Source organism: Narcine bancroftii, chromosome 13 (assembly GCF_036971445.1).
Source record: "Narcine bancroftii isolate sNarBan1 chromosome 13, sNarBan1.hap1, whole genome shotgun sequence".
NCBI classification, from domain to species: Eukaryota; Metazoa; Chordata; class Chondrichthyes; order Torpediniformes; family Narcinidae; genus Narcine; species Narcine bancroftii.
In genome coordinates this window covers 53,335,068-53,358,930 of record NC_091481.1, presented here as the reverse complement: position 1 = coordinate 53,358,930, position 23,863 = coordinate 53,335,068, and the positions used below count along the sequence as shown (strand labels likewise).

Below are 23,863 nucleotides of genomic sequence, written 5' to 3'. Positions count from 1 at the left end.
CCTGACAGCCGGCGAGAGAGTGGTGGGGGTGTGGAATGACCTGCCAGGTGAAGTGGCCGAAGGGCCTGTTTCTGCGCTGTAATGTTCTATGGTTCAATGACAACTGAGCAGCTATGCTCTGATGCTTTACGATGCTTCTGCTGGGCTTTGTGCACGAAAGGTGTCCTCAACTTGGACCAACTTCGCCAGGCACTGCCATTCCCAAGGAGAATCAGAAGGGGGCGGGACCTTGAGCGTGATGACGCCACGACGCGGCGCGCTGCTTCCCCACCCGGCTGTCGTTACGGCAGCCGTGGGTGGGTCTGACGTCGTGCGCAGGCGGCGAGCGGAGAGCTGGTGCTCGGGGATTGTCCGTCCGTGCCGTGAAGGGGATTGCGGCTGCGGCGCTGTGGGCTCGGCCTCTTTCCTCCTCCTGCTGCGGCGGCTCGGTGAATGGGGGCGGCCTGGCGGCGGCGGCGGCATTCGGGGTGGTGGGCGGAGGGGCCGAGGCGGCCTGGAGTTGGAAGGAGGAGGCGCGCACGGGAGGATCCCAGGGAACAGGGCGACCCCGGGACGCCGGAGGATTGTAGAGTATCACAGGCTCCAGTGGTGGAGGCGGGGTCCCATTCTGGTCTCCAGAATGTTTCACAAGTGGGGGGGGGGGTTCTCCAGTGATCTCCAGGGGACAGGGGGTCTTCAGTGATCCCCAGGGGAGAGGGGATCTCCAGTGTTCCCCCAGGGGAGAGGGGATCTCCAGTGTTCCCCCAGGGGAGAGGGGATCTCCAGTGTTCCCCCAGAGGAGAAGGGTCTCCAGTGTTCCCCCAGGGGAGAAGGGTCTCCAGTGATCCCGAGAGGAGGAGGTCTCCAGTGATCCCCAGGAGAGAGTGGAGTTTCTCCAGTGATCCCCTGGGGAGAGGGGGGTTTCTCCAGTGATCCCCAGGGGACAGGGGGTCTTCAGTGATCCCCAGGGGAGAGGGGATCTCCAGTGTTCCCCCAGGGGAGAGGGGATCTCCAGTGTTCCCCCAGGGGAGAGGGGATCTCCAGTGTTCCCCCAGGGGAGAGGGGATCTCCAGTGTTCCCCCAGGGGAGAGGGGGTCTCCAGTGTTCCCCCAGAGGAGAAGGGTCTCCAGTGTTCCCCCAGGGGAGAAGGGTCTCCAGTGATCCCGAGAGGAGGGGGTCTCCAGTGATCCCCAGGAGAGAGTGGAGTTTCTCCAGTGATCCCCTGGGGAGAGGGGGGTTTCTCCAGTGATCCCCAGGGGAGAGGGGGGTTTCTCCAGTGATCCCCAGGGGAGAGGGGGGTTTCTCCAGTGATCCCCAGGGGAGAGTGGGGTTTCTCCAGTGATCCCCAGGGGAGAGGGGGGTCTCCAGTGTTCCGCCAGGGGAGAGGGGGTATCCAGTGTTCCGCCAGGGGAGAGGGGGTCTCCAGTGTTCCCCCAGGGGAGAGGGCTCCTCCAGTGTTCCCCCAAGGGAGAGGGGTCCTCCAGTGTTCCCCCAGGGGAGAGGGGGGTCTCCAGTGTTCCGCCAGGGGAGGGAGGGTCTCCTGTGATCCCAGTGGGGAGAGAAGTCTCCAGTGATCCCTAGGGAGAGGAGGGTCTCCAGTGATCCCCAGGGGAGAGGGGGGTTCCTGTGGCAGAGGAGGGCTCCTAATCTGTTCCAGAGTGACTCCCTAGGGAGAGTGGATCTTCATTTATTCTGCAATTGGGGTGGGATGTATACTGCATGGAGAAGGGTGGGGGCAATTCCCTGGGGAGGGAGTGATTTCCTCAGACAAAGGTGTGATTTCCCCAGAGAGTAAGGGGTATCTGGAGTGATTCCCTTGGGGAGTGGAGTGATTTCCCCAGGGAGATGGGTGAGGTGTTTTACTCGGGTGGGGGGGGGGGGTGATTACCAGGGGAGAGAGGGGTCCAGTGTGGTTCCCAAGGCAAAAGGACAATTCCTAAAGTGATTCCCAAGGAAGGGTATGATCTCAGAGGATTCTGCGTCGAGCATAATTCCAGTGTGGATCCCTGGACAGGGAGGTAACTTTTTTTACATGTGCAGGGTATCAGAATTGTTTTGAAATCCTGGGACATGCCACCCATAGGAACCATCACAGAAGCCAAGAAGAAGAAGATCTGTGGGATTGGTCTGTAGATTTGAGAAGAATGGAATTCGCAATGCAGATTTCTGCAACAAAGAAGATTTTCACAGCAACAAGGAGCTAATTGAGAATTTCTAAACATTGCACTGGAATGGCTGAACTGCAGGGTACAAAATACTGACTTTTGTCTTAAAAGTGTTCTATTTTTGTCGGAGGAATGTGTCCTTAAAAGATTCTCTTCTCACTGGCCTTTCTTCGTTGGAGTCGTACAATATATTTTTAAGAACCAGGAAATGACCATGACTACATTTTGAATGTCACAGCTTTTGTTCGTATTTGAATATTACGGAGTTGCGAATAGACTCAATGCTACTGCTCAGAAGTCTTAACATGACTATAATGAACCTGGAATGTGAACTGAGGTCAGAGTGCACTTTCTCTTAAGCTTGACTACATTTCGGACAGTTCGTTTTGCTGAACTGAAAAATGAGCTGTGTCCCCTGGAAAGGAGATAAGTTAAAACTGGACTCTGATGTGCAGCCGCCTACTTTGATTTACCATGAGAAACAGAGAAGAGAGCTGTGTGCACTTCATGCTCTCAACAATGTCTTCCAGGATGGGAGAGCGTTTACCAGAGACACGCTGCAGGAAATTTTTCAGAGGTACCTGAAACAAGAGAAAAGGTGTTACTGCATTCTATTGTGGTGTGGAGTAATAAATTTAGACATAGAGCACGGTAGCAGGCCCTCCAGCCCACGAACCCAATTAACCATCAACCCTGGGTGGGAGCAAACTGAAGCACACAGGGAAAGCTCTCGTAGACATGGGGAGAATGTACAGACCACCAGATTTGAACCCAGGTGGCTGGTGCTGGAACACCATTGTGCTAACTGTCCCCCTACGCTAACCGTGCTACCCTGGCCAACGATTAACAAGAACGATAACGGGGGTTAAGGGTGCAATGTTTAAAGGGAACATTGGTGGGGGAGTTCCTCACGCAGGGAGCGGCGAGAGTGTGGAACGAGCTGCGAAATGAAGTGGTGAATGCAGGCTTGATCTTGAAATTTAAGAACAACTTGGATTGGTGCAGGTACAATGGTTCTAGGCGTAGTAATATTTTGATTTTTTTAAAAATTAGACAAAATGCCCTTCCTCCCGTGCTATCCAACTACACCAATTTACCTACAACCCCCATACATTTTGAAGGGTGGGTGGAAACTGGAGCACCTAAAGAAAACCCACACAGGTCATGGGAGAACATTCAAACTCTTTACAGCCAGAGCTGGATTTGAACTCTGGTCACTGACACTGTAACAGTGTGGCACAAACTGCTATACGTGACCCTGGGTGGACTGATAGGCCTGTTTCTGTGGTGCAGGTTTTTTTTTGGGTTGGCCTAATATTGAGGGCTGCAGTGTTCGATGTTCTATGTTTCTTTTATGCTCAGCCTAATGTTGACCATGACTTGGTGGGAAGTTGAGATAGATGGTGGGTTTAGTCCCACTCCAGAGACAAGCCAAATGATCTGGGTTTACAATCTAATGTAATAATTTGAGAGGATTGAACTGAAAGGTGCTTTTTTTTTGGATATGATTTTAAGATGAGATTCTATCAGCTACAGTGTCCTAACTAATCAAAGATAAACACACAGTTCTTTAATGCACTGAATTTCATTGGTCCTCGGGAGTCAAATATGAAAGTCTGCAGGAACCGTGGTTGTAGTAAACACACAATGCTGGAGAAACTCATCAGATCAAAAAGTGCACTTTATAGAGCTGGACCTCATCAAAAAATACCATCTTGCTCATACCTTGATGAAGGGTTCAAGCCCGAGCCGATGGTTATATATTTTTATCTTAGAATGCTATTCAACCTGCTGAGTTTCTCCAGCATTGTTTTTTTTTTCAGTACTCCTCACTGGGTGTAATGTATTTTAGTTTTCCTTGAAAGGTGTGGTGGTTGTTTTTTCTCTGCCATAAAGCGCGGATTGATTTCAATGATGTTACAAGAGCAAATCAAATGTCAGCATAGGGGAATGAAAGGGATGGCTTGTGACAGGCTGATCAGGAGATACTGAATGACGTAAGTGGTGGTGGTCCAGCGAGAAGATGACGAGACAGACTAGTGAATAACAGAAGGTATGAATGAGGGTGGTGAACTCACCTCTTCAGGTAAGTTTAGATAGGGGAAAAATACTGAGCAGTGGAAATGTGGGATACAATTTTGGATTTGGATCAACCTGAAGTTGTTGATTTAATTGTTGACTGCAGAAGGCTGAAATGTGCCGAATCAAAAGGTTGCTGTAATGTTAAAAACAGAGATCATTGGAAATATTTAGCAGGTTTGACGTGATCTGTAAAGGGAGAGATGGAATCAATGTGTCAAGTAGATAACCTTTTGCCAGAAAATTTGTTGTGAAATGTTGATTCTTCTTCCTCCACTCTTGTCTCACCTGCTGAGTTTCTTCAGCATTGTATTTTTTTTTAATTCAACTGTGCTGTCTGCAGACCTTCACGTTTTGCTTTTGCTCAGAAGTGGATCCTCCAGTGTTGGTTTATTCTGAGAAATGAGAGGTGCATTCAAACCACATTAAAAGCGACTGCTCCAGTAATGTCACTTCAATCTTGCACAAGTTGATGGATTGCTGCGATTACTCTCCCCCCGCCCCCACCCCTTTGAGAGGTCGTGTGGTCGTCTCATAGCCTCGGCGACTCAGGTTCAATCCTGATGTCGATGTGGGGTCAACATGGTCTCTCTGTGGCCGCCCGCCCCCATCCCAATCCAGGGCTCCTGTATCCTCCCACACACCAAACCCATGCTGGCTGCTGGGTTAGTATAAATCTCCCTTAATGTAGCTAGCCTGTGGGGAGAATTGGGAGAATGTTAATTGGCAAGTGTGATGTGGAATGTGAGGATTGGAGTTGATACCAGTACTTCAAGTAGGCCTAGACCCAATGGGCCTCTGATGTGAAATGATACAAGCTTTTTTTTAAGTCATGAAATAAGACTGAAGATGTAAAATATTACACAAAATTTCCTTTAGTCTACCATAAGGCAGACAGGGATTCACCATCAGCAAAAAATTGCCCTGCCCCCTCTTAGTCAGAGAAAGAGAAGCAAAAGAGAGACCCCCCAGAGTCACCAAATGTCCATGGATTTGCCTCCAGTGCTTCTGCAGCCTCTGCATCCACACAACCTTCATTCCAAATTGTTAGCAACCTGAGCTCCAGATCCAAAACCTCTGGCACAATCAGGAAGGCTCCAGCACCCTTGGCATCCTCTCGTATCCCAGTTCCGATAGCTGTTACCCCTTCAAGCTAGTTTCCTGCTGTCCACAGCCTGGTGCAAGTTCCCTGACTGCAGTCCCCAACAACCTAACATAAAACACAATAACATAACAATTTACAGCACGGAAACAGGCCATTAGGCCCTTCTAGTCCGCACCGAACCAAACACCCCTCTCTAGTCCCACCTCCCTGCACAATGCCCATAACCCTCCATCTTCTTCTCATCCATATACCTGTCCAACCTTTTCTTAAATAATACAATTGACTCCGCCGCCACTATTTCTCCCGGAAGCTCATTCCACACGGCTACCACTCTCTGAGCCTGGATTTTCTTCAGCCTTCAAAGCCCTTTGCTGGTCCGCTGCCGCGGTCACCATCATGTAGGGTCATCTTCTCTGCTACTCCTCAAACGGGGGTTGGTCTTCCTGTTTTTTTGGTGCCGGAGTCAGCAACTCCTTGAGGCCGCTGCCAAACCTGGGGCCGCCATCTTGGGTCCAGGAAAATTAAATATTTCTTGGATATGGGGAGAGGTGTGGGTGGCAGATATTTTTGCCCTTTGAATGGCTGGAGAGAAGATGATCCATTGTCACCATGAACCTTGAACCTTGAGCCATGAACCTTGTAGTCCATATCCGTGAAGGTGCTCCCCAAATACTATTGAACAGCGATTTCCAAAATTTAGATCCAGTGACAGCCAAGTATATTTCTAAATCGGAGTGATGTGTAAGGTGAAGTAGGATTTGTTCGTGTGGTGGTCATTCATGTCCCATTTACTTCCAAGAAATCACACCACAGAAGCATTCATCTGGGCCAGCCAACCAGAGTTGGATTTCATATTGCACACAAGCTGTCATCCTAATTGCATCTCAAAGTCTGGCACTTTTTATCTGCATGCCATCCTTCCATCTCCGTCCCAATGTCAACACATATCATTCAAACTCTCATCACAGGCTCAACTATTTTGATCTGATCTTCAATGGGTTTTCAGCTCTGTAAACAAACTCAACAAAAATTAATCCTAGGCATGCTGGGCCCTGTTCTTTGAACAGCAGCTGCTTCTCAGCTTCCATACCCCTGAGATTTAACATCCTCATTCTTTCAGGCCTTACCCTGCCCGGTATATAACTTCCCATACCCTCTGGAGTCCACATTGCTCAAAATCTGACCTCTGCTTCTACACCTCTCATTTCACTCATCCATTGGCAACTCAACTTCATTTGGCAAATTACTAAGCTGTAGAATTTCTTGTTTCTCCACTTCCTTTTTCTTTAAGACCTTAAAATCACACATTTTTCTTTCTGGATGCTCTCTGATCCATTGAGTCATTCATTATTAGTTCATTTATTAACTCATTGCTTTCTCAAATGGAGCCATTTTATTTTGATTGGGCTTCTGCGAATGCCTTGTTTTTCTCTAATTAAGATGTGATAATCATTCTAAACCCATTTAGTTCTTATACGCGCACACATATATATAGATATCTCTATTTGTTTATTGATTTGTTACTTTTTATTTAGCCATTTCATGTCAGAAAGTAAACCAAATATTGATGCAGTCTCTGATTTGATCTGAAATTGTGACGTTCAGTATCACAATCTCTAATTTCTAAATCACACTCCCTTTGCATCTTGCCCAAAATCTGTAGTATTGTCAATTGAGACTTGGTGTTTTTCACTCTTGAAACACAAGCTTTTGGATTCTTCCCAGTCCACACGCACTGCCAGGTGGAAACGAATATCTCTCAGCAAAACTTTAAAAATAATTTTGATATTTTTGAAAAGTAGGCGGTATTTTGCTTGGTTAATATTTGTCTCCCGATCAAAATCAATTTAAAAAAAAATCAGTAAATACTTGTAAATGTGAACATAAGAAATAGGAGCAGGAGGAGGCCATCCGACCCATCAAGCCTGCTCCGTCGTTCATTGAAATCGTGGTTAATCTGTGATTAGCTCGTCTCCATCTACAGTACCTGCCTTTTCCCCATATCCCTCAATTCCCCGACTATGTAAATATCTATCCAAACATCTTAAATATATTCTCTGTGGTCACCTCCATTGCTTCAATGGGCAGTGCATTCCATAGATTCACCACCCTTTGGAAAAAGCAGTTTCTCTTCATCTCTGTCCTAACTCTGTTGCCCTGAATCTTGAGGCTATGTCCCCGAGTTCAAGTCTCCCCCACCAATGGAAACATCTTGCCTACCTCTATCTTATCTATATCTTTCATAATTTTATATGTTTCTATAAGATCTCCTCTTATTCTTCTAAATTCCAGCGAGAATTCTCACAAGAATCTGTGTTTGGTCAAAAGGGGGAAAACTGACTCAGCGAAGGGTACAAGATAATTGGAAGTCCATCTATTTTGATCTATGTTCCAGTTTCAGCATGTGCTTTTCTTAAATTGAATATGTGCCACACAGAGAGAAAAGAAAATCTACAGGTGGAATAGTCAGGGGCCATTGTTCGCAAAGTGCCATTTGCACAGGTTGGAAAACAAAAGATGGATCAGCAGAAAAGATTTTTAGGATTGGGGAAAAGAAATCAAGAAAAGGAACTTCAAAGATTGTAACCTTTATGTGGTCTGCTCAAAAAGAGGAGTGAAACATGGAAGTCTGCAAACACTGTAATTGTAGTAAAAACCCAGAAATACTGGAGGAACTAACTCAGCTGGTCTTGCTGCGTCCATAGAAGGTAAAGGTATAGTAGTGACGTTTTAAGCCTGAGTCCTCCTTCAAGGTATGAGCCTTTAAGAAGGGCTCAGGCTTGAAACGTTGGTAAGCTATCTCTACCTCCTATGGACGCTGTGAGATCGGCTGAGTTCCTCCAGTATTTCTCTGGTTTTCATAAAGAGGAGGACAGCACAGTGTGACAGGAAAGGTAGTGCATGAGAGAGGGGATTTACATTCCTGAGGCATTGCTAGGACTGCTGGAACCTATGTAGTCCAGCTCTCTGGAGGTGGAATGTCCTCAGAGGGCCTATTGGGAGAGTTTTAAACTAAACTTGCAGGAGCACATGGACAAGAAGGGTGGATTGGGAAAGAGGAAACAGCAACAGGACAAAAAATTAAAAGCATTTATTCAGAAATAAAATGAATGCAAGAAGATGTGTCAGATCCATTGCAGTGCGGGCAATTGTAAGAGCTGTATTAAACGTGGTTGGAAAGTTGCAGACACAGATTACCGGAGGAGGTTACAGTTTTGTTGCAAAAACAAAGAACTAGCGAAACAAAACCTGGATTGTAAATATTCCTGGATACAAGATGTTCAGCAAAGATGAGGAAGGGAAGGAAGGAGGGGGCGTGGCAGCATTGCTGGAGGAGAATGGAGAGAGGATGTCCTGAAACAATCAAGGATGCAATCTGTGTATGTAGAGTTAAGAAACAATAGAGGCAAAATTATATAAGACTGTTCTGTTCTATATTTGGAGTGACACAAATCTTGGAGGCACAGTGAATTGTCTGGAAAATAATAATAAGGTTGAAGAGAAACATAGGCTGGTAAAATTCCTAACAACTGAGAGTATTATCAAGTTTGCTGGGAATGTGCAAAGGTCGGGGTACTTATAATCACCTCAACTATCCAATGTGACTGATTGCAGTAATGTCGGTAGTTTCTGAAGAGCATTCAGGAGAACTTTCCTGATGGTTATGCTTCCGGTCCAGCAAAAAGGGCACCATTCTCTGATGGTTCGGAGAAATGAACCAGGCTAAGTAGATCATCTTGGATATGCCACTTTTTGATGGCATTAGCTTTAGAACAGCTGTGGATAAAGGTATGGACCACTCAAAGGTCAAAAGTGGTCAGTTGGAAAGGGTGAGATTTTAATGAACTTTGGCCTAAGTTCATTGGAATCAAACCTCATCAAGGAAGACTTTAATTGAATACTAGAGGCTTTTAAGGTGGAGACTTTGAATTTCATCTAGATACAGTCCCAGATGGTGGAAAGATAGGAATTGTCTGGATGATCAAAAAGGTAGAGAATAAAATTAAGTAGGAAAAAGAAGGACAGTGTTGCCTGTGAGAGGGAAGGTAAAAAGTAAAAGGAGAGGCAAAAAGGGCAGGCAGCCCACAAAAAAGAGATCCGAGAAATATTCTGTGGTGATGTGAAAAAGTGTTGTAAAGAGAGAGCTGGGGTTGACAGAGACCAGAACTCTATTAGAGGCATGTGGTTGGTGGAGGTACTGAATGAATAATTTACCCCTCTTCAATAAGGAAATTATGGAAGTTTCAGCAAAGGAAGTTAGTGAAGATTTTTGATTGGCTTTAACGGAATTTAAAGAGGTTGAATCATCTGGTCCAACTAGGATACATTCTAGTTTGTTGAAGGAAATTCTACAAACTGATCATCACATACAATAAAACCATAAACAATGTCTTCACACAATGAAAAATAAATAAGAAAAATGCATCATCTGCTTTTACACACTGAATCAAATCGTTTTGTGTTTTTATGATTTTAGGGGGTGGAGGTCCGAGGCAAGCTCTCCCTGTTATGTTCCATCTACGGTTCCCAAATTTGTTCAAATAATGTGACTTTATTTTTTAAATTATATGTTATTTTTTTTCCAATGGAATACATTTATTCATTTCCATGTTTTATTGCTGTATTCTCAGGCTCTCTTCCATTTTCCAAGTTAACCTTATACACGTTTTTGCTACTGCTAAGGCTATCATAATGAATCTTTTTGCACTTTATCCAATTTGAGGCCTAGTTCTTTACTTCTTATGTTACTTAAAAGAAAGATCTCTGGATTTTTTGATATGTTATTTTTTTGTGATTTTATTTAATATCTGATTTAGATCTTTACAAAACCTATTCACTTTCGTACATGCTCAAATTGCATGTACTGTTGTTCCCGTTTCCTTCTTACAGCGAAAACATCTATCTGATCATGTTGGATCCCATTCTTTTCATTTTTGAGGAGTGATACATAACCTGTGTAACCAATTATACTGTATCATGCGTAACCTTGTGTTTATTATATTCTTCATAGTTCCAGAGCATAACTTTTCCCATACTTCATTTTTTATCTTTCTGTTTAAATCCTTTTCCCACTTTTGTTTAGGTTTATAGCTTATTTCATCATTTTCTTTATCTTGCAGCTTAATGTACATGTTCATTATAAATCTTTTAATTATCATTGTGTCTGTAATCACATATTCAAAGCTGCTTCCTTCTGGTAATCTCAGTCTGCTTCCCAATTTATCCTTTAAATAATCTTTCAGTTGGTCATATGCAAACATTGCACTATGAGTTATTCCATATTTGTACTTCAACTGGCCACCGTGACAAGGTACAAGGACTGCCTAAAGAAATCTCTTGGTGCCTGCCACATTGACCACCGCCAGTGGGCTGATAACGCCTCAAACCGTGCATCTTGGCGCCTCACAGTTTGGCGGGCAGCAACCTCCTTTGAAGAAGACCGCAGAGCCCACCTCACTGACAAAAGGCAAAGGAGGAAAAACCCAACCCCAACCAACCAATTTTCCCCTGCAACCGCTGCAATCGTGTCTGCCTGTCCCGCATCGGACTTGTCAGCCACAAACGAGCCTGCAGCTGACGTGGACTTTTTACCCCCTCCATAAATCTTCGTCCGCGAAGCCAAGCCAAAGAAAGACTTCAACTGTTCAAATGTTAATAAATTATTTCCCAAAAAACAATTTTCTATTCTTTTGATTCCTTTTCTCTCCCATTCTCTAAAGGAAAGGTTATCTATTGTAAAAGGGATTAGTGGGTTTTGTGTCAATAACACTTTTGGTATTTGGTAATTCATTTTTTTCTTTTCTAAGTGGATCTTCTTCCATATATTAAGTAAATGATGCAGTACTGGTGAGCTTTTATATTGCACCAGTTTTTCATCCCACTTATAAAGTATATGTTCCGGTACCTTCTCCCCTATTTTATCAAGTTCTATCTTAGTCCAGTCTGGTTTTTCCCTTGTCTGGTAAAAATCTGATAAATACCTTAATTGTGCGGCTCTATAATAATTTCTAATGTTTGGTAACTGCAAACTACCTTGGTTATACCTCTCTGTTAATTTATCTAATGCTACCCTCGGTTTACCCCCTTTCCACAAGAATTTCCTTATTATTTTCTTTAGTTCATTAAAGAATTTCTCTGTTAAGGGAATTGGTAACGATTGAAATAAATATTGTATCCTTGGGAACACATTCATTTTAATGCAATTTACCCTCCCTATCAACATTAGCGGTAATTCTTTCCAATATTGTAAGTCTTCTTGCAATTTCTTTATTAGTGGCTGATAATTTAGTTTGTACAAGTGGCTTAAGTTATGATCAAACCTGATCCCTAGGTATCGGATTGCTTGTGCTTGCCATTTAAATGGTGATTCTTTTTTAAATTCTGTATAATCCACATTACTCATTGGCATCACTTCACTTTTATTTGCATTGATCTTGTACCCCGATATTTCTCCATATTCCTTCAATTTCTTATGTAATTCTTTTATTGATATTTCTGGTTCTGTTAGGTATACTATTATGTCATCTGCAAATAAGCTGATTTTATACTCCTTCTCCTTTATTTTTATCCCTTTTATTTTATTTTTTGTTCTTATCAGTTCTGCCAATGGTTCTATTGCTAAGGCGAACAATGAGGGGGGATAATGGACATCCCTGTCTAGTTGACCTACTTAATTTAAATTGGCTCTACATATCCATTTACTGTTATCTTCACCAACGGTCCATTATACAATGCTTTAATCCAATTAATATATTTTTCTGGTAGATTGAACCTCTGTAATATAAATAAATAGTTCCACTCTACGCCGTCAAAGGCTTTTTCTGCATCTAAAGCAACAGCCACTGTTGGTTTCTTATTTCCTTGAACTGCATGAATTAGATTAATAAGTTTACAGAGATTATCCGCTGTTCGTCTTTTCTTAAATCCAGTTTGATCTTGTTTTACTATTTTTGGTACACAATCGGCCAATCTGTTTGCTAATAATTTTGCTATTTTATAATCTGAGTTAAGTAACGATATTGGTCTATATGATGCTTGTGTTAATGGTTCCTTCCCCATCTTTGGTATTACTGTAACTATTGCTGTCTTACATGAATCTGGCAAGTTTTGTGTTTCTTCTATCTGGTTCATTAATTCCAGGAGAGGAAGAATTAATAACTCTTTAAACGTTTTGTAGAATTCTATTGGCAATCCATCCTCTCCAGGCATTTTATTGTTCGTCAGCTTTTTTAATATATCCTGTACTTGCCCTATTTCAAATGGTTTTATCAGTTTGTTTTGTTCCACCTTGCAATTTCGGCAGTTCAATTTTAGCTAAAAACTCTTCTATTTTGTCTTTTTTCCCCTCGTTCTCAGTTTGGTATAATTGTTCATAAAATTCCTTGAAGTTTTCATTAATCTCTGTTGGGTTATATATAATTTATTTGTCCTTTTTCCTTGATGCCAATACAGTTCTTTTAGTTTGTTCTGTTTTAAGTTGCCAGGCTAATATTTTGTGTGTTTTTTCTCCCAGTTCGTAATACTTTTGCTTTGTTTTCATTATCTCAAAAAGAGTAGTGAAACATGGAAGTCTGCAAACACTGTAATTGTAGTAAAAACCCAGAAATACTGGAGGAACTAACTCAGCTGGTCTTGCAACGTCCGTAGAAGGTAAAGGTATACTAGTTCCTTTTCTGTACTATCTCCCTTTCCAACTGCTCTATTTCCCGATTGTAGTCCTTTTTCATCTTAGTTACGTAACTTATTTTTGTCACTGACAAAAGGCAAAGGAGGAAAAACCTAACACCCAACCCCAACCAACCAATTTTCCCCTGCAACCGCTGCAATCGTGTCTGCCTGTCCCGCATCGGACTTGTCAGCCACAAACGAGCCTGCAGCTGACGTGGACTTTTTACCCCCTCCATAAATCTTCGTCCGCGAAGCCAAGCCAAAGAAGAAGACATAACTTATTATTTGTCCTCTAGCTTTTGAATTAGATGATGCTGCCGCTACGTGTCCTACCCAGTCTCTCTGTAATTTATTATGTTCCACTTCAGTTAGATACGTTTCCTGCACAAATGCTATATCTATTTTTTTTTTCTTCAGTGAATTTAGTAGTCACTTCCTTTTAATTTGGTTATGTATTCCATTAACATTTATAGTCATATAGTTCAACGTGGCCATCTTGTATCTTGCTACCACCTCTTTTCCGCTTCCTCGTCACCTCTATCCCCCTTTTTCCAATTTTCATCTCTTAGTTTTCCCTTTTTAAACTCAATGTACGACAACACATTTAAAACATAAAATACTCCAACAATTCCCATACCCAATATTACCTTAACCCCAACTCCCTCCCTGAGTTGCCCCTTATCCCTTGCTGGGCAACCACAACTCCCCTTTCCATTTGGATTGTGATCTTGCTTGCAAGCGTCAACTGATTTTGCAGTGACGGTTATTCTCTCTCCCCCCCCATCCCCCAAGAAAATACTTTTTTTTTACACATTTTACAAAGCTCTCCCCTTTTTTCCCCCTTCCTTCCTTCCCCTCTCTTTTCCCTCTTTAGTTCTTTACATATACATTGTTTTTACATCTTTATATATACTTTATCACTGTTCTTCATTCTTATCACATCTCTTCATCTCTCTTTCTATCCTGCAAATGCTCTGCGAATTCTTGTGCTTCCTCCGGATTGAAGAACAGTCTGTTTTGCTCCCTGGGTATAAATATTTTAAGCACGGCATGAATTTGTAACCATTTTCCTTTGAATTGATTTTGCTGTATTAAATTCTTTCCTCTTCTTTAAAAGTTCAAAATTTATGTCTGGGTAAAAAAATATTTTTTGACCCTTGTATTCCAATGGTTATTATCTTCTCTAACTTTATTCCTTGCCCGCTCTGGTATATTTTCTCTTGTCGAATATCTCAAAAATTTTACCAAGATGGATCTTGGTTTTTGATGTGCCTGTGGTTTCGGAGCTAATGCTCTGTGTGCCCTTTCTATTTCCATTTCTTCCTGCATTTCTGTCGTTCCCAGGACCTTCGGGATCCATCCTTTTATAAATTCCTTCATGTCTGTGCCTTCTTTACCCTCCTTCAGGCCCACTATTTTTATGTTGTTTCGCCTACTATAATTTTCCAACATATCAATTTTCTGAGATAACAACTCTTGAATTTTTGTTGTCAGTTTCTTCCAGTTTTCCTCAAGTCATTTACTTCCATTTCTACAGCCGTTTCTCGTTCTTCCACATTTTCTACTCTTTTCTCTATTTCTGTCATGACCCATTCTAAACTTTGCATTTTATCTTCTGTTCTTTTTGATTTCTTTTAATTGTACTAAATTCTAATGACAACCATTCTTTTAGTGATCTCATTTGTTCTTCAAAAAAGGCTTTATATTCTGTCCATCTGTTTTACCTTCTATCTCTCTGTGAAGATCTTGGTCTTCTTCTTCCTCTTCTGTGTCTGTACCTGTGTTTGTGTCTTCTTCTCTGTATCTGTGTCTCTTCCTGATGAGTTGCTTGTATCACTTTGTCAGGCCTCTTCTTGCTGGGCCTTTTGTTGTTGATCCTCCCCTCCTGGGCTGCTCATCTGTCGGGCCTCCTGCTGCTGCTCCTCTTGCCATTCTCCCTGTTGACTTTCTTCCTCTACTGGTTCCTCACTCCTTCTCCTGCCGCCTTCCTCATCTTCCAGCTGAGGGCCCTGGTGTTGGGCATCCGTCAGCTGGTCGCGCCATGGTTGCACGCTCCTCGGTTGAGCCCCCCTCCCGTTGGTGTTTCCTTTTACCTTTGATTGCACACTGTGCACTTTTGTTTGGCTAAGAGAGCCATTTTTGCAGTCCACTGATCAGGGGGTTGCGACTCCGCGGGGCCAGCACCAACCTTGGAGATCGGATGCTCTTTGCCACCACGGCTTCCTGTTCCTTCGTGCAGGAAAGGCCTTTTCTGGTGACTTTTCTTCTTTTTCCCCGTGGTTTTTACTTTTTCTTTCTTGGGTGCCATCTTCTTTCTCTTTGCAACTTTATCTTCTATTTCTTATACTTTATATTTGTTAAGCTTTGTCTTTTCTTGACTTTTTTCTTTTTTTCTGGAGAGGGCTGGTTTTACCCTACTGGCCATTACTCCATCACGTGACTCAAAACTATTATCCTGAATCTTGAGGCTATGTCTCCCCCAATGGAAAGATTGGAGGCCGTGAAAGAAAAGGTGGTATAACAGCATGGTGAGAGGAAGTAGCAGGAGAGAAAAGGTATTTTCTAGACCTGTAAAGTGGAGTTCCCCTAGAGCAATTGCAATATGTTAACGACTGACTTGGTTGCACAGATTTTCAGATTTGTAGTGACAAGAGCAGAAAGGGAACATAGTACAGGAAGAGTCCTAAAATCTGTACTGCTTGGGAATTGGGTTGGTTTGAATTTTCCAGATTCTCGGGCAGTACTGCACTTGTGCGATATATGCACGCACGCGAAAGCCGAGGGTTTTCGAGAAGTCCAGATTCTCAGGTGGTCTGCATTTCTGGCATTCTCATTTTCGGACTTTTACTGGATTGCAGAGTGGGTGGATGAAATTTAGTGCTGGGAAAAGCAAGATGCTATATTTTAACAGGAAGAATGATTAGGGCACATTTTCAAAAGGGATGTAGGGACCAAACATCAGGGATATTTGTGCATGGTTCATTGGAAGTGGCAGAACGGTTTACTGAAAAAAAAAAAGGCACCTCAGATCCTGAACTTTATAAATTGAGGTTTAGGGCACAAAGCAAGAAAATCACATCCTTCCTAAAACCAGAATCAGAATTTATTGTCATGTGCATGTCACAAAATTCATTGTTTTGCACCATCACCGTGCAAATATTGCAATGAAATCACCTTTAAAAATCAATAAATCAGTACAAAAATCAGAGAAAGTGAGGTCGTGTCTGGTTCAATGTCCATTCAGGAATCTGATGACAGAAGAGAAGAAGCTGTCCTTGTGCTGCTGATTGCTCATCTTCTCCTGTACCTCTGTCCTGATGGTACCAGAATGAAGAGGGCATTGGCTGGGTGGTGGGGAACTTTGAGGATCGAGGCTGCTTTCCTCAATGGAGTGGAGACTGATGCCTATGATGTCACTGGTTGAGTTCACAACTCTCAGGTATTTTTCTTGTCCTGAGTGTTGGCACCTCCATACCAGACAGTGAAGCGACCAGTTGGAATGCTCTCCACAGTCCACCAGCAGAAATATTTGCTGCCATTCCAAATCTCAAATTCCTCAAATAGCTGCTGGTGAACCTTCTTTGTGATTGCATCAACATAGAGGCTCCAGAACAGCTCCTCGGAGATGTTGACATGTAGGAACTTGAAGTTCTTAATTCTTTCCACTGCTGTCCCCTCGAGGACTGGTTCATGTTCATATGATTTCCCCTTCCTGAAATCCACAATATGCTCCTTGGTTTTGCTAATGCTCTGAAGTTGAATGACACCACTCAACTAGCTAATCTAGCTCCTTCCAGTACACTTCCTCATTACTGTCTGTGATTCTATCGACGAACCTGGTGTCATTGGCAAATTTGTGGACAGCATTTGAATTGCGCCTAACCACACAGCCATAGGTGAATAGCGCATAGAGCAGTGGGCTAAGTATGGATCCTTGAGGTGCACCTGTGTTGATCATCAATGAGGAGGAGACGTTTCCAATTCGTGCTGTGATCTTCTGATGAGGAATTCCAGGATCTAGTTGCAGAGATGGGTGCAGAGGCCCTGGTTTTGGAGCTTGTTCACCAGCACTGAGGGTATCATGGTGTTGAAGGCTGAGCTGTGGTCAGTGAAGAGTAGATGCCCGTGTTGCTGTTGTCTAGTATCCTTTTTACACAGAGATTCCACTTAATTGGCGTGAGAACGACCCGTGATTAAAGCCAGGTCGGGTCGTTCACACTGAACCAAGAAAAGATGGCTCTGATATTACCTACCTTGGTGGGATGAAAATGACGCCTTCCCCCCACCCCCCCCCCCCCCATTCGTTGTGTTCACACAGGTTAAGTGAACTGGTTAAAAGGCAGTTAATTTCCATCTTTCAACAGCAGTGTAAAAGGGTATAGGTGATCCAGAGCTGAGTGAAGAGCATCTGATGTGGGGTGATTGTAATGGTAGGTGAATTGCGGTGGGTTCGCATCTTTTACTTGGGTGCAAGTTCATTCTGGCTCTGACCAACCTCTCACAGCATTTTCATATGGTCTATATGAGGGCTGCTGGCCGATAGTCTTTAGAGGGCAGCTCCTTCTGCTCTTCTTGGATATCAGGATGATAGAAGATCTATTGAAACAGGTGGGAACCTCTGACTGCAGCAGTGAGAGAGTGAAAATGTCAATGAACACCCTGGTTGGTTGGTTGACACAGATTTTTAGTCCCCTGCCATCTTGTTTATTCCCAATTGGATTCAGTTCTGGGTGCCATGCTTTAGGAAAGTGCGGAAAAGATGGAACTAATGATTCCAGGGATTTTAAGTGTGGATAGACTGGAGAAGTTGGGATTATTCTTTATCCAGATGAGTTTGCAAGGGGATTTGGTAAAGATATTTAAAATTGTAAAAATTTTCGGCAGTGAATAGAAATTGTTCCCATATGTATGTTCTCCCCTTGCCCTGTGTGAGTTTCCTCCGGTTTCCTTGCATCCTCCAAAAATGTATGGGACTTTTGCAGGTGTTAATTGGTGTATTTTGGGCGGCGCGGGCTCGGGGGCCTGAAGGTCCTGTTACCGTACTGTATCTCTAATTATTTTTTTAATTTGGCAGAGAAGTCAAGAACGATGCTATTTAATGCACTGAGTGGTTGGGAACAGGAATGCTGATTGAATTTAATTTTTGCATTCAAAAGGGAGCAGGATCAGTTGTTGAAAAGGGAGAATTTTCAGGTATATGGGCAGAAGATGGGATGATATGGATCACTGTTACATGGAACTGGTATGGACACAAGGGGCTGAATTACCCTCCTGTTTGACAAGCTTTCTGTGTTTACCCCTTTGTTTATTCCATCATAATGTTGCCTCCACCTCCTTTGAACCAGAATTATTAACGTTGCTTCTTTCCTTGCAGTCTGCAGAGTTGTAGCTCAACCATGTAGTCATATTCTTTAATAGTTGGTCAGAACAGAGGCCATCACAGAATAAAACTTTGTCAGACATTCCTATCAGTTTCATTGAGAAACTGCCTTTCTACCTTTAGGAGATTTACCAGGATGTTGCCTGGACTGGAAAACAAGTCTTCAGAGCTAGGACTTTTCTCTTTGGAGCGTAGAAGGATGAGAGGAGACTTGATAGAGGTTCACAAGATTATGAGAGGCATAGATGGAGTGGACAACCAGCCCCTGTTTCCCAGGGCAGGAACAGCAAACACCAGAGGACATCTGTACAAAGTTAAGGGAGGGAGGTTTAGGGGCATCATCAGGGGTAAGTTTTTACACAGAGAGTTGTGGGTGCTGGAATGGATGGTGGTGGAGACTGAAACATTATGGGCATTTAAGAAACTCTTATACACATGGATGAAAGGAAAAGAGGGTTATGGGATAGGGAGGGCTTAATACTTTTATTTTGGGAATGGGACAACGTTGAGGGCCGAAGGGCCTGTACAATGCTGAAATATTCTATGCGTTTTCCTTATATTAGAGGCCTTGTTCTTCATTTTCAACCTATGTGGTTCCCCGTTAAAGGCTTTCTATAAGTCCATGTACACATTGTCCATTACATTTACACCAGACATAACTTCTCAAAGGAACTACAGGCTTTGTCAAGCCTGACTTTTTTTGAAATCTCAACTGGTTTTTTTCCTCAATTATTTTTTTAGACATACAGCACAGTAATGGGCTGCCAATTGACACCCAACGAAACTACATCCCCAGTACATTTTGAATGGTGCGAGGAAACCGGAGCCCCCGGGTAAATCCCACGCAGGCACAGGAAGAACGTACAAACTCCTTAGAGACAGCATGGGATTTGAACCCCGGTCCCAATCACTGCCGTGGTAAAGGCGTTGTGCGACTGCTATGCCAACTGAGCCAGTATGTTTCATGTTGATTTTTTTTAAATTAAAGATTAATGAGTTGATCTCACAACACATTAAATGTTGATATTCTACATTTCTGGGTTAGTTCCTCTCCCTCTCTGGCTTTTCTCCCTTCCCATAACCAGTCTGAATATATCTCTTCTGCTGTGAGGTCAACTGGCAGGCTTTTGCTGCTCATCTCTCGATCCCTTCATCCAATTTGAGACATTACTGATTCAAGCACAAAAACGGTAGAGTGTTTCATCTTGACAAGATGAGCACAGCCACATATTCATGGCTCCAGGAAAACCAAAGCAAACAATTGTACTGCTAAAAGCAAGAGGGCCCGTTGCTATGGAGATGATAATGTGATGCAGAGTAAAGCAGAAGGTGCTTATCAGCATTTGTATAATTCAATTCCATGGTCTGAGAAGTATCCCAGCGCCCAGTCCTGATCATCAAGGGGATCTCTGAGCCTGGGTTTGGCAGCCATTTCTAAATCAAATTTTGCATTTGGTTACAATATGCTGCGGTATATTTAGAATTTATAACGTGAACAACAAACCATGGAGATGTTGATCCGGCTTGTGATGCTTTACTTGGAAAGGTGTAAACAATATGAGCATACAGATTGGATCATACCAATGGCAATTTATAGTCGTCATTTAATCTGCCGACCCACAAATCTTTTGGATGTGGGAGATAACCTGAGAAAACCCACATAGTCACAGGGAGAACCTGTAACTCACATACAGACAGCACTGGCAGTCAGGATTGAATCTGGTGCTGTGAGACTCTCACCATTAAAGAAGCACAATGAGGAAAATTGAGAACAGGCGATTTAGAAGAAGGACTGTCCCACAGGGTGCAGAGAGGCAAAGGGGCTGTTAATGCTGGACAACAAATTTTTTTCACAAGGTTTCCTTCCCGAAAAAAAAAATTGGGGATTATGATAGACAACTTCAAGCTGAACAGAGATAATTTTAGATTTTCCATGTCACGTAGGAGGTTGGACAAACATTAAATTAGCTTGTATTGAATGCAACAGGTTTAATCCTATAATGTATCTCTGATCCAAGTTCTCAGGTTGACTGCACATGTTGCACAACGAATGTGAGGAACCCAGGGCTTGTCTTGGTCATCAATTTTACAACCAATGCAAGCTCATGGGCTTTCTTAAAAAGTATGGTCAATCTGCGTCTTTGAGCCTTAAGTGTATCTTGCCCCAAATGTAACAATGTTTCACAGTTGTTGCAACATTGATGAGACATTTCTGCTGTATTGCATCTTATCCTGAAGACAATAAATGCAGTTGTTAAGTGCACTCATGATGCTGTTGCCTGAAGAATGTGCATCGACATGTATTCTATAATCAATGTAATGCACAGCATCAGTATATGTGTGCAGCTTTTATAGCCTCTCTGCATCTATCCTGACTAAGCATGCCCAAGCCTAAGGCTGCATTTGCATAGCCCTTGCACTGAGTGCGTGCCTAAGTGTGCTTGGACTCACCAAAATGGCTTGCTTTGTGGGCAAAAAAACCAGTAGATTTAAATATGACAGTAAATCACAAAATAAGTTCTATCTAAAAGACGGTAAGTGATATGAAATTTGAAGGTGATTTTCATGATCAGCAGCCTAAACTCCATAAAATACACCCAAAAGTGTTCAGGAAGCAAAATTTTTGTTGTCCAGTGTAATCTGTTTTTGATGGTGTGCGGATTATTGGCCAAGAGGATCCCTAGGATGGTGATGCAAAACTTTTTAATAACCTCAGTGGAGCAGCCAAACAGTCCCTAATTTCTTAATGTGTCTAAACATTGACTTCAGTCTGTCCTGGTGTTGACTCATGTTGCCAGATTCTGGTGTGACTTGAACCTACAGCCTCTGATCCAGCTCAGGCAGAATTATCTTCGGTGTGAGGTCTTAAGATCCTTGGAATTATATGTGAGCTTGCTTTGGACATAGGTTCTGGTCAACAGTCTCGTCTTAGCGCCAGTCTTTGGGTGGTTCTGGATGAAAGCCTCAGAGGGATACTGGACATTTAATATCAATAAAAGATGTCACAAAGTACCAAGAAAAAATTAGCAGCATGGTTAGCGTAGCAGTTAACAGGCAGTGTAACTGTCACATCGCCAGTGATCGGGACCAAGGATCAAATCCTGTGCAGTCCGTAAAGAGTTTGTATGTTCTCCCCATGTCTGCGTGAGTTTTCCTCGGGGGCTCTGGTTTCCTCCCACTGTTCAAAACATACCAGGGGGTTGTAGGTCAATTGGGCGGTACAGGCTCATGGGCCGAAAGGGCCTGTTACTCTGTGATATGCCTTAAATAGATACAGGGGAGATGTGATAGAAGTAAAGAGGGTGTAGAGGAGATTGATGTGGACAGGCATTCTCAACATTTTTTTAGCTATGGCCCCCTTGGAACTGCACAAAGTTTCTAGGCCCCCTTTCCTGTGAAACATATGGGTTTGGATGGTTTCTTCCTTACTTCTCTCCTACTGACCAAAACATTTAAAAAATACTGTATTTGCTATCGTGTAGAATGATTCCCGAAACTAAGAAATTTCACCTAAAAATCGGGGAGGGGGATGTGGGGGTTGTCCTGTGTGCTGGGTTGAAAATCCAAGCCTTGACAATGAAGTCTCAACACCGCTGCCATCCTCCCACCTATGGCTCCTATTCAATCTCGCACAGGTCATGTTAGTTATTTGTGCTCTACTTAGTCCAACTGCCGTTGGCTCTGTACAGCCTTTAAATTGCCTGTTACAGGAGCCAGCACTGGTTTATTCTAAAATATCCAAATGACTGAAATCTTTACTTGGTAATTTGTTATTAAAATATTGTGATTTGCTTTTAATGGGATCTACTGGTTAGCGGCAAGTGCTAGATTTGATATGGGTCGTTTTATACAATAACTCAAAACCAACATTTTTGGTGGAAATTCTGGGGTCGTTCTAGATGACAGCATATATGGTATTTTATGATTTCAGTCCATGTCTGTCTGTGGTCCCATGCACTGCCAGACTGAGACCACCTGAAAATTGGAGGAACAGCACCTCATCTTCTGTCTGGGCACCCTTCAACTGGATGGCATTAACATTAACCCCCACTTTCTGTTAAACTCCTATCATCTTTCCCCTAGCGCTCTCTCTCTCTCTCTCTCTCTCTCTCTCTCTCTCTCTCTCTCTCTCTCTCTCTCTCTCTCTCTCTCTCTCTCTTTCCCGCTGTCCCCTTTTTCAGAACCAAAACCAATTCTCACCTCTCCTCTCACCTTTTGTTGGTCTGGACTCAAACCCCCCCACCTACCTTCCTGTTCTTTGTTTATAGCTTCAAGAATGTCAGTAATAGATCTTTACCTCCTCTGGATGTTATGAGACCGGCTGAGCTCCTCCAGCATTTCTACGTATTCTTACTCCCCTTAATGTCCACTGGCCCCTGGGTGGGAGGGGGTGTATGGCCTGCATTGAGAATGGCTAGACTATGATGTGGCCTGCGATTAAGCAGTTCAGGTAGAAAGGATAGTCTGAAAAAGCTGGTGGATCACAGGTGTGGTTGGATAGTGTGGGCTGGAAGGGCCTGTTAGCTGTTAATCTCTAAATTAAAATTTAAATTATGGAGAATGTTAGCAGGGGTATGATTAAAGCATATACAAATAAAAGGTATAGATGAGGTAGATTTCTGGAAGCATTTCCCCATATCAAGGTAGATAAAACTAGAGGACAAATTTTAACTCAGTGGTTAAAGGACCGGGCTTGTAAATCAGGGGTCATGAGATGGTTCCTTGCTGGGGTCTCATTTCTGTGAGGGGTGCTGGACAAATTGGCAACTCTGTCTTCCTTACGGTAAAGTAAAAGAATTTCATACATGTTTCATTCTAAATATGTATTACATGATAATAATGGAACCTTTAAAGAAAGGGGAAAGAGATTCAGAGGGAATATAAGCACCTGTACTTTAAGCCCCTGAAATGTACTGCCTGTGGTTGTGGTTAAACCTGTGTCCCTGATGGTGTTTAAGAATTGTCTAGATGAACCCTTGAATGTTCAGACAGAGGGAGCTGTGGCAATGGGGTTAATATGGAATGGTTGGCATAGATGGGCCAAATGGCCTGCTTCCTTGCTGTACAATTCTTTGAGAAAAAGATCAACCTTCAGCTAAGATATTCAAAACCACAAAATTTTTGAGAGTTTATGCTGCCACTTTGAATCTATTGTTGACCCACTGTAAATGATTTAAAAGAAAATTGCTACCTTACAATTTCAAAATACAAAGTTTTTTTTACAAATTAACCACCTTCAGAAACGTACACGGAGAGCCAAGACTGCCACACCTAGATCAGTCTTAAAAAGATCCACAAATCAGTTTAAATCATTTCAACCATGTAATTGTGGCACATGCTTATCAGAAATCCTGCCAAGCCACTGAGGTGGTGGGGGGGGGGGGTTCGAGTTTATTTAGACAAAACAATTACAAGCTGCACTTGTATCAATTATAGTGGCTGGATCAATTGTAACTCCATGAGTCACTGACCTCCAGGCGGAATATG

At 42.9% G+C, this 23,863-nt stretch overlaps 1 protein-coding gene across 4 annotated transcripts in view; it reads left to right on the top strand.

Annotated features, from left to right (window-relative positions):
- The first annotated feature begins 286 nt into the window (after positions 1-286).
- The window catches only part of josd1 (Josephin domain containing 1), a 62,807-nt gene continuing 39,230 nt past the window's right edge, over positions 287-23,863 (top strand). The window contains exons 1-2 of one of the 4 annotated variants that reach the window (XM_069910036.1): positions 287-428; positions 2,063-2,742. In XM_069910036.1, the coding sequence (XP_069766137.1) occupies positions 2,546-2,742 (197 nt within the window). In that variant the 5' untranslated portion in view covers positions 287-428; positions 2,063-2,545. Of the gene's footprint in view, positions 429-2,019; positions 2,743-19,117; positions 19,332-23,863 lie in introns of those variants that run through there. The other 3 variants (XM_069910037.1, XM_069910035.1, XM_069910038.1) reach the window with 3 other exon arrangements.